The sequence below is a fragment of the Stigmatopora nigra genome, chromosome 21 (assembly GCF_051989575.1).
Source record: "Stigmatopora nigra isolate UIUO_SnigA chromosome 21, RoL_Snig_1.1, whole genome shotgun sequence".
Lineage (NCBI taxonomy): Eukaryota > Metazoa > Chordata > Actinopteri > Syngnathiformes > Syngnathidae > Stigmatopora > Stigmatopora nigra.
In genome coordinates, this window is record NC_135528.1 from 2781316 (window position 1) to 2792500 (window position 11185).

Genomic DNA, 11185 nt, shown 5'->3' on the forward strand with positions numbered 1-11185 from the left:
TGGAAATACAGCATTAATATGTATCATCTTTGTTTCATTCACTAGTTAAAATGCACTATGATACTCGGTGGAATTGTTGGTGTTTTACTATTCCATCTTCAAATGGTCTAAGCAGCTGTTCTTTTCACTTGGAACTCCTGGAGGTTTTCATTAATCACTTGGCCCACAAGCCCCAAGTGCAGATTTTCTCTGTTCTTTTACCCATTCTTTCCCTTAATGGAATCCATCAAATTCCAATATTAGGTTTGTGGTTTGAGCCTCATATTAAGCCCAGGCTGGATTTCATCAGTCAACTGGCATTTCCCACTATTTTTACCTAAGGAGAGGAAGAATTGAAAACGTCACTGATATAATTGTTCACTTAATTCACAGGTTTGGTGTGTCCCCTCCCTAATCGAATATTGCAGCACTTTGTTTTCTTGTACAGTAATATTTTGATAGACGAGTGCCCCGACATACGAGCAATTTGAGACACGAGTCAAATTTGGAGCAAATATTTGTCTTGAGATACGAGAGAAATTTTGATATACGAGCGGACACGAGAAGCTGCTCATAAGAACATCATGGGCACTGTCTCTCTCCCCGCAACTCCCTCATTTAATGTCTCTACGACGAGCACTTGGCGGAGCGTTGCATTTTTTTCTGTTTTTTTCCCCCCTTTAGCCAGGGCAGAATTGCGGAGGAGCTTGCTCGATAATTTGAGCAGAGTATATACTAATTCTCATTGGCAAGTGGTCGTGTGTTATCCTATTGTGAGGACATTTATGTGCATCATTTTGGGAATATTTTGAAGGGAAGACAAAACGAACAACATCTGAAAGGTTGCATCTGAAAGTCAAGGTGGAGGCAGAGCAAATAGAGCTTAAAAAGAAGAAAGGTGTACACATTTAGAACAAAATTAGAATTAACTCTAGTGCAAGGTTAGGTAAAACTTTATTTTAGTGTGTCTGCATCGTAATCCAAGTTCATTTAAATTTGTGTATGTTACATTAACCCCCTGTAGTCATACAGTGCATGCCACAACAAATCACCATAGAATGCATTGTTTTTCAGTGGTTGTACAAATTCTTTGTCAGTAAGCTTTGAATGTTTGTCATTTAAAAAAAAAACAGAAAAACAACAGCATTTTTCTTTGTAAACCTTTTTTTTTAGGAGAGTGACTACTTCACCCCTCAGGGAGAGTTCAGAGTGGACAAGGCAGGATCACCCACTCTGCTCAACTGCCTCATGTACAAGATGTCCTACTATCGATTTGGTGAAATGCAGGTGAGTTATGAAGTAGAGTTGGAGGTATTAACCTCTTCATTTTGCACCGTAACTTCAGTCTACTAAAATATATAACAGTACTTCATCAGTGTTACATATTGAGAACAAGTCAGGTGTAGTTAGAATCCTTTGTTAGTATTTCCTTTTGGTACTCTGATTCTCTTGATGGGCTCTGATAATAAATTGGTGTTTTGCGCAAAGACAAAGTTCACACAAATCTTATCTGTGAGGTGCACTGCGATTGTGGAGCTTTATAGATGGTAACGAGCAGCTCCCACAACGAAAGGTGACTTGCAGGTGCCTCAGGGGTGACGGGGTTGTGAGCAGCAGGATTTGGAGTATTTTCTGACGCTTTGGGCTGTGGAGTTAGAAAGAGAGAAGGCAAAGGCAAGGGAGAATTGATCTTTCTTAAGCAGACATGACTGTTGCTGCCTCCAGGACAACTGAATCAGTTGCTGCCAAGAAATCTGGGGGGAAAAAAACTGATGTAGGATTGTTTATAGTAAATGAAAGTGGAAGATAACTGATGACCTTGTCAAGTATTTGAGGCTTTGTTGGCCTTTTGATGAAGCCCTAGCAGCAATTTATACAATAGAATTTTTTTTTCTCACCCCGAGGAGCCATGTTTCTTCTGACATTTCACTACTATGTCTCCACAGCTGGACTTTCGAACGCCACCGGGCTTCGACCGGACACGCAACGCCGAAATTGGTAACAAGGATATTAAATTCAAGCACCTGGAGGAGGCCTTCACCTCGGAGCACTGGCTAGTCAGGATCTATAAGGTCAAGAACCTCGGCAACAGGGAACCACTGGACCGTAAGCTTCGCAGCATCGTGCCCAAACAGAAGTACACATCCAAAAAGGTACAAACATAACGCTTATATCATAGCATCTTAAATGAGGCTCTTAGAATCATTCATTCACTTACTGTAAAATGTCCTTATCAACTCTTCTAGGGCATTATCGTATTTTCACGACTATAAGGCGCACCACATTATAAGGCGCACCATCAATGAATGACATTTTTTTCCATATATAAGGCGCACTGTCTATTTTGGAGAAAATTTAAGACTTAAGTGCGCCTTATAGTCGTGAAAATACGGTAATTGCAATTGACTTCCAGGTATGAAGCACTCACTACACAGGCACCTCTAGAGCCAGCCATTGTTGATGTTTTGGATTTTTTTGTATAAAATCTTGCAGTGGGGGCGGAGCTATATGACGGAAGATTTTGTAAACTAAGATGGCATCTGCATATTTAACAGTATTGTTTCAGTTCAGGCATTTGTGTTTTTTTAATATCCGACAGTGGTGGTTTTTCGTTTTTGGTTTTCAGTTTTTTCCATATATAAGGCGCACTGTCTATTTTGGAGAAAATTTAAAACGCCTTATAGTTGTGAAAATACGGTAATTTCTCACATTATTATCATCTTTATCTTTTGTTGGCCACATGTCTAACCCATTTGGACTGGGGGAATAATCGCTTTCAACCATCCTAGTCAAATTGGGAGGTAAAACACCCATAACCAGCATATGGTTTTATTCATTTCAAATTGGTTAATTTTCAGTTTTACCCAAAGTCACTTTTCTTATAAAGGAGTGATGATCTATTAAAATAATTTTCCTTTTTTAATTTGAAACATTAAGATGCAAAGTACAATACATTGTCAAAACTGATTAGCATTATCTTTGTATTGTTAAAATTTCAGATACAGCATTTTTCAACAGCTCATTATTAAATCATGTTGGTAGAGCCTCAAATTATTCATAGAATGGAAAAATGTTGAGTTTGGTACTTAGATATTTGTGAGCGTGCATCTTCCGGCTGCAAATAATAAATGAGGTGATGGTTATTTGAAGCAAATATTAGCAAGAAGCACTAACATCTGTTATGTTGGCCCCCTTTTTTTTAAAGAAGATAAAGATAAAATATCTAATCTTCATACTTGGATATTTACAGTAAGTTATACATTGTGAACAATTTACAATCAAGCAATTAAAACACCCAAGTTCCATGATTCCTGCCACGGAATGTATCAAGTAGGGGTTTACTTTATAATAATGCCTTGACATATGAATGTCCCGAGATAAGAAGAAAATTCTGAGCATTTTTTTGCTTTGAGATGCGAGACATTTGAGATACAAGCATACGACATGGTTCCCGATATGGCCATCCGGGTGGTCGAGTATGCGAGAGGCTGCTCATGAGAATAGCACCGTCTTTCTCGCCATATCTTCCTCGCGTAAAACTATCTACGAGGGCCGTACAAATTGATAATTTGTGAAAAAGCTAACAGAATCTACATGGACTTGAAAGCTAAGCAAGCATCTAAAAAAGACACCAGCTAAACTGGCAACGTGCTCGTAACATAACAAACAAATTTCAATTAACTTGGATTACGATGCAGACACTAAAAATTAATGTAATCTAACCGGACACTAAACTTAATTCTAATTTTGTTTTAAATTTTGATACCGTTCTTCTCCCGGGTTGGCTCTTTTTGCCCCGCCTCCACCCTGACTTTCACATGCAACCTATCAAGGGTTGTTTGCTTTTTGTCTTCCCTTCAAAATATTCCCAAAATGATGCACACAAATGTCCTCATAATAGGATAATGCACGACCACTTGCCAACTAGTAGCCTCGTCATTCGCAATGACTAACGGGGAGGGGGGACACAGAAAAAATGCAACGCTCCACCCAGTGCTCGTAGAGTCATTACACGAGGGAGTTGCGACCAGAAAGACAGTACCCATGATGTTCTTATGAACAGCCTCTCGCGTCCGCTGTATACTCTGAAAAAAAATTCTCATATCTCAAGATAAATATTTGCTCAAAATGTCACTCGTATCTCAAATTGCTCTTATGTCGAGGTACCACTGTATAACTAAAAGTGATGTGTTATGCGTTGCCTTTGCTTTCTTTCAGACGGCCAAGAGGAAGCGTGGCTACGTCAAGAACAAGCTGCTCCTGAAAAAAGGCAAGAAAGTACAAAAAAAGTAACCCCGACGAACTCTCCTAGGAAAACAAACCCAATTTCGAAGAAGAAACCTCTGACAAACAATGAAGAAGAGCACCAGGGTGTGGATTTCTGTGGCACTTGGGCTCAAGCGTTTCTCATTAAGAACACCCCCTTGTGGCGAGGAAGGTAATGTGTCAAATTCTGGCTCGGAAAGAAAAAAAAAACGTCATTTTATCTTTGGGGAGGACGGGGGGACAGTTTTGTCTTGCTTCTTTTCTCCACTTTTTTTGATTTTGCTGTTGATTTTTTTGGTTATTTTTTTTAACTTTGGACTTGAATGTGTGGCAAAGCATCACACTGCTCTGCTAGTTTGTGTTGGTTAAAACTTTTGTGCTACACGAATGATGTGATTATCAGTGTGCAGGGGTGGTGGGGGCTTTAGAAGATGGGGCGCATGGGAGTTTTTTTTTTTTGCACCAAAGAGCCATTGATGTGACCTAACTCCACGGCACATGTGAACTCCTGAAAGTGAGTAAGCGCTCTGGCCTCGTTCCTGACACGTGTACACACGAACGTATGTATGCGGTATGGAGGGACATCACTCACCTGTTTTGATTGAATTCAACTTCACAATCATAAGCTGTTTTCCTCTTTTTTTCTTCTTTCTTTTTGTCCCCCTGTCTCGCTCACGCTTCCTTTTTTTTTTAATCATTTATGAACCAATTGGCCTAATTTGTAATGGTTATGTAAAGATCATGTCAAAGGAGTATAATATATTCGATTCTTGTGGGTTTTTTTATCGTAATGCAGTTTTTTTTCCTCAAAATTTCTTTATTGAAGTGGTTTTTTTTGTATGACAGCAAATAGATCAGTGAATGCAATAATACTTGTATAGAGGGCCTTGAGATTTTTTTCATGGATGGAATGAATGTGAATTTTTAACGATGCTCACCGTCCGTCCCCTCTCAGAAATAACATAGATTGTAAATTTTGGTGTTGCTTGAGATTCAAGAAGCAACAATGTCAAGAGTAGTGATATTAAATTTAGGCCTGGCTTCCTGTAGACGGAGCACTAGTTGAGCGAGCTCTCGTGCCTCTCGTCAACTCACTTTTGCCGTCTTCCGTTGTTAGCATGACGTTTAGCTTCGAAAACATGATGCGGTGTGGAGACACTCGCCAACTGGAAATGTTAAAACAGGGAGATTGAACTGAAAATACTGATGAGGGGGATTATTTTGGAAGATGTTTCCTATTCAATTTTTGCCTTGCTCGCTCCTTTCGAAGGGAAAACATACACAATCATTTAATTTTAGAGCTGTATCCTAACGCAGATTCTTTCGTGTTGCTGTTTAAGGCCACATTCTGACAAAAAGGCAACTATGAGAAGAGGGAACTATTACAAGAATTAAGTTGCAATTTTACATGCAGGAAAAAAAAATTGCAGAAAAATTACTTTCAAATTTGCTCACTTTTTAGGTAGTTGACATGCTCAATAAATTATGGAGCTTCCTTTAGATAAGTAGTCATTTAGTCCTCCAAAAAATTTGCCAATTAGTTGTAATTTTTCTCTATTAGCTGCCAGTCATTGTCTTTATGACTGTCACTATTTTAAAATATAAAAAATGGAAATATTACTAGAATATATCCAAAGGCAACCGATAACATTGTTGGATACCGTTATTGACTAACATAGTTGAGAATTAAATTGAATTGTATTTAAATTGAATTGTATAACTTTGACATTGACTACAATTTGAATATTTGAACTTTGGTTTAATTTGTTCCTACTTTCGTTTTGCCGTATTGTGACTTCGTTCTTGTAACTTAACTTGATTCTTGTTTTACAACTCTTTTCATTTGCAGTTTTTTTTTTACAACCTAATCTATATCATTTGACCTTTTTCTTAGCAGGCAGAGCCACCCCCCCCCCCCCCCCCCCCCTAATAGTTCATTTCTAGCTGTTAACAAGAATTAATTTCAGTTCTCTTCAAGCAGGGATTGACACAATATCACATCGATGTCTTAAATCGCGTTTTGAGGGTTTTTTTCTCGTTTACTGTGATGGAAAATACAGAAAGCAAAAAATAAAATTATACGTTTAAGGGGTGTTACATGGCTATTTTTTTCATGCTGGAATTTTTTGATCAGATTCAAATAAGCATTTTTTTTGATTTTCTTTTGTTAAAATCATATTTCTCTTGACTGTCACTTAAAAAAATATTTTAACATAGCCAATAGCATTATCATGCTAGGGGGTTAAGACTCAAATGGTTCAAAAGTGTGTAACAGTCAACATATTTTTTGTTTAATATTTTTAGAAAGGCACTGAACTGTTATTTTTGTTGCCATGTCTGAACGCAAAGGAGATTTTTCGAAATGCACGCCTCTAAACTTTGTTTTTTCGCATCTGAAATGCGAAACTTAGATGTGAATGTCACATCTGTACAACTGTTGTATCCCCCTACCCTCCTACTCTTGTTTTTTTTTTATTTTAGACCTTCAAAACCATCACCAAGGCTTCCTCAACAGTTTTTTCTTTCAAGGGGAGATTTCAGACAAAGCCTTAATGTGATGTGAAGTTGTTTACCATTGTTTGTTCCATTTTTATTTAGGTTAAGGACAGCAAAACTTCAATCACTACTGCATTTTTTCTTTTCTATCGGTGCCCTTTTTGTTTCTGGCACTTTTTTGATATTTTCTTTTGTGTCACGGGTGTCTTGTAGACGCAGTCCTCCTCCGGCTCTTCTTCACATTCAGCATTTACACTGTTGCTCTGTTTGTTCAGCCATCTTTAAATATACACCTAAATTAAATCATCTGTGTTGTCATTGTGGTTTCAAAATATTTTCTTCCAGGTTTTGGTGTCCACTAGGGGGCAGCATTTGCACAAGAGTGAGTGGATGGTGCTGCATTGGCGTGGGTAAATATTATTCAACACTACATTGTTCCCTCGCTACTTCGCGGTTCAGCTAATGCGGACTCAGAGCTTCGCAAAGTTTTTTTTTAATCCGTATCTAAATATTTGTAGTCAAAACCTTCCAATAATGAACAAAATAAAGTGGTATAGAGGTTAACTCACGTGATTCCTATGTGAGAGGCTGGGGTTCGATTACCAGATGGGAAACATTTTCCCTTAGGTGTTTCTATATAGTTGTAGTCAAGACCTTCCATTAATGACAAAAGAAAGTGTGGCCAAATTGTGGCGTAGAGGTTAAGTCACTTTACACCCCCTTAGTTGTTTCTGTGTTCTTGCAATCAAAACACTTAAATGATTACGAAGTAAAGTGTAGCTACTTGATGGGGTAGTGGTTAACTCACTGGACTCCTGTCTGGGAGGCCTGGGTTCAAATCCCGGTTGGGACACATTTTCACTTAATTGTTTCTGTGGACTTCTTGTGAAGACACTTAAATGATTACTAAGGAAAGTGTCACTTGGTGGCGTAGAGGTTAGTGCACTGGACTCCCGCCTGGGAGACATGGGTTCAAGTCCTGGTTCGGACACATTTTCACTTAGTTGTTTCTGTGTACTTCTTGTCAAGACACACATGATTACTAAGGAGAGTGTAGTCACTTGGTGGCGCAGAGGTTAGTGCACTGGACTCCCATCTGGGAGACCTGGATACGATTCCCGCTGCCGTCGTTTGGCTGAAAATAACTGGAAAGAAGAATTGATCATTGGAATAGGAAGAAAAAAAAAGAAAAATCTTTTTAATTTATATTAAACACTTAGTCATACTTTTCAGCAAAAGGTTATATTCCGAACTGCCTTCGGCAGTTCGGAAGAATGTTGGAGGGACCTGTCTGTGCGAAAGGCGTTCTCGGGTCGGCCTTCGGCCGACCCTCGACCGCTTGCTTGGTCAGTGAACCGCCGACACCGGGAAGCGAACTCACGTTCTCTCGGTGCAAAGGCGAGTGTGCAACCCACTACACCAACTCGTGCCCCACTTATACAAGGGTGTTGAAACGATTTATCCAAGGAAATGGGGTGAAACACTTAGTCATTTTTTGGACAAAATGCTTCATCCACCACTGAATACTTATTCAGTTAGACACTTAGAATTAGAACTTATTCTTTTAACTGAATAATATTTGGAAAATCTTTACAGGCACTGGGATTTGAACCCAGGACCACATACACGGCAGACTGATGACTTAACCACTGGACCACCACCCTGTGATAGAAGGTAGTAATACTTATACTTGTATCTCATTCATTTACCTGAATAATATTTGGAAAACCTTTGCAGGCACTGGGATTTGAACCCAGGACCACAGACACGGCAGACTGATGACTTAACCACTGGGCCATCACCCTGTGAAAGAAAGGAGTAATACTTATACTTGTATCTCATTCATTTACCTGAACAATATTTGGAAAACCTTTGCAGGCACTGGGATTTGAACCCAGGACCACAGACACGGCAGACTGATGACTTAGCCACTGGGCCACCACCCTGTGAAAGAAAGGAGTAATACTTATACTTGTATCTCATTCATTTACCTGAATAATATTTGGAAAACCTTTGCAGGCACTGGGATTTGAACCCAGGACCACAGAGGTGGCAGACTGATGACTTAACCACTGGGCCACCACCCTGTGAAAGAAAGGAGTAATACTTATACTTGTATCTCATTCATTTACCTGAATAATATTTGGAAAACCTTTGCAGGCACTGGGATTTGAACCCAGGACCACAGACACAGCAGACTGTTGACTTAACCACTGGGCCACCACCCTGTGAAAGAAGGTAGTAATACTTATACTTTTATCTCATTCATTTACCTGAATAATATTGAGAAAATATTTGCAGTTACTTGGATTTGAACCCAGGACCACAGGTGTAGAAGACTGATGACTTATCCATTGGGCCACCACCCTGATAGAGAAAGCAGTAGTACTTGTAATTTTATCCTTTTCATTTACCTGAATAATATTGGGAAAATATTTGCAGGAACTGGGATTTGAACCCAGGACCACAGATATGGGAGACTGATGACTTATCCATTGGGCCACCATTTTGTGAGAGAAACCCGTAGTACTTATACTTTTATCTCATTCATTTACCTGAATAATATTGGGAAAATATTTGCAGGTACTGGGATTTGAACCCAGGACCACAGATATGGAAAACTGATGACTTATCCATTGGGCCACCATTCTGTGAGAGAAAGCCGTAGTACTTATACATTTATCTCATTCATTTACCTGAATAATATTGGGAAAATATTTGCAGGAACTGGGATTTGAACCCAGGACCACAGATGTGGGAGACTGATGACTTATCCATTGGGCCACCATTCTGTGAGAGATGGCCGTTGTACTTATACTTTTATTTTATTCATTTACCTAAATAATATTGGAAAAAGTCTTTGCAGGTACTTGGATTTGAACCCAGGACCACAGGTGTGGAAGACAGATGACTTATCCATTGGGCCACCATTCTGTGAGAGAAAGTAGTAGTACTTATACTTTTATTCTATTCATTTACCTAAATAATATTGGAAAAGTCTTTGCAGGTATTTGGATTTGAACCCAGGACCACAGGTGTGGAGGACTGATGACTTATCCACTGGGCCACCCTTCTGTGAGAAAATGCTGTAGTACTTATACTTTTGTTTCATTTACCTGAATAATATTGGGAAAACCTTTGTAGGCACTGGGATTTGAACCCAGGACCACAGAGGTGGCAGACTGATGACTTAGCCACTGGGGCACCACCCTGTAAGTATAGGTAGTAATACTTATACTTTTATCTTATTCCTTTACCTCAATAATAATGGGAAAATCTTTGCATGTACTAGGATTCGAACCAAAGACCACAGATGTGGAAGACCAAAGACTTATCCACTGAGCCACCACACCGTAAGAGTGTGCAATAATACTTATACTTTTGTCTCTTTCATTTACCTGAATGATATTGGGAAAAACTTTACAAGCACTAGGATTTGAACCCAAGACCAAAGAAGTAGGATACTGATGACTTATCCACTGCGCCACCACTCGACAGAATGAGATAGTAGTATTTGTTGTTTTGCCTCTTTTCACTCCCAGATCACACTTATGTACTTTATGGTACCTTTCAGTGGGAAAAGTTAGGTAAGCAGAGCAAACCAGGATTTGAACCCAGGTCCACAGAGGTGGGAGGCCAATGACTTATTCACTGAACCACAGGCTCCCAAAAGAAAGCAGTTGTATTTATTGTTTTGTTTGTGTGAAGTTGCTTAAAACAGAAGTTTTAATATAATGTGCATTTCTAAAGAACATCCTTTCTATAATCTCTGTCTTAATCTCAAGCTCTTCCATGATGTCTATATCTTCTCAACTCGCCTCCGTGTTCAAAAAACGACATAGTATAGTAAGGCTTTTTTTTTTCGCCCAAAAACGACATAGTATAGTAAGGCTTTTTTTTCGCCCAAAAACGACATAGTATAGTAAGGCTTTTTTTTCGCCAAAAAACGACATAGTATAGTAAGGCTTTTTTTTTTCGCCAAAAAACGACATAGTATAGTAAGGCTTTATTATGCGAAAAAACGACATAGTATAGTAAGGCTTTTTTATGCGAAAAAACGACATAGTATTGTAAGGCTTTTTTTTCGCCAAAAAACGACATAGTATAGTAAGGCTTTTTTTTCGCCAAAAAACGACATAGTATAGTAAGGCTTTTTTTTCGCCAAAAAACGACATAGTATAGTAAGGCTTTTTTTTTCGCCAAAAAAACGACATAGTATAGTAAGGCTTTTTTTTCGCCAAAAAACGACATAGTATAATAAGGCTTTTTTTCGCCAAAAAACGACATAGTATAATAAGGCTTTTTTTTCGCCAAAAAACGACATAGTATAGTAAGGTTTTTTGTCGCCAAAAAACGACATAGTATAGTAAGGCTTTTTTTAAGGCAAAAAAACGACATAGTATAGTAAGGCTTTTTTTCGCCAAAAAATGACATAGTATAGTAA

The 11185-nt window shown here is 38.7% G+C and overlaps 2 protein-coding genes and 1 long non-coding RNA gene across 4 annotated transcripts in view; 2 read left to right on the plus strand and 1 right to left on the minus strand.

Moving 5' to 3' along the window:
* stt3b (STT3 oligosaccharyltransferase complex catalytic subunit B) overlaps positions 1-5301 on the plus strand; it is a 36608-nt gene extending 31307 nt beyond the window's left edge. The window contains exons 14-16 of the mRNA XM_077743336.1: positions 1153-1266; positions 1926-2132; positions 4198-5301. Coding sequence (XP_077599462.1) covers positions 1153-1266; positions 1926-2132; positions 4198-4272 — 396 coding nt within the window. The 3' untranslated portion in view covers positions 4273-5301. The remainder of the gene's footprint in view (positions 1-1152; positions 1267-1925; positions 2133-4197) is intronic.
* On the minus strand, positions 994-9135 carry LOC144214717 (uncharacterized). 2 transcript variants are annotated; one of them, XM_077743337.1, is made up of 4 exons: positions 9047-9135; positions 8612-8967; positions 8451-8544; positions 994-1624 (listed from the first exon to the last, which is right to left on the minus strand). In XM_077743337.1, the coding sequence occupies exons 2-4, from the start codon at positions 8722-8724 to the stop codon at positions 1475-1477; spliced, it is 357 nt and encodes a 118-aa protein (XP_077599463.1). In that variant the 5' UTR covers positions 8725-8967; positions 9047-9135; the 3' UTR covers positions 994-1474. The 2 variants fall into 2 exon arrangements, 1 of the variants encoding a protein (XP_077599463.1); XR_013330275.1 differs by lacking the exons at positions 994-1624; positions 9047-9135 and adding an exon at positions 7699-7886 and having other exon boundaries at positions 8451-8964.
* A 475-nt stretch (positions 9136-9610) lies between these two features.
* Positions 9611-10539, plus strand: LOC144214997 (uncharacterized). Its single transcript, XR_013330320.1, has 3 exons — positions 9611-9816; positions 9886-9953; positions 10034-10539. It is a non-coding gene; the product is annotated as an uncharacterized LOC144214997 (long non-coding RNA).
* The last annotated feature ends 646 nt before the right edge of the window (positions 10540-11185 follow it).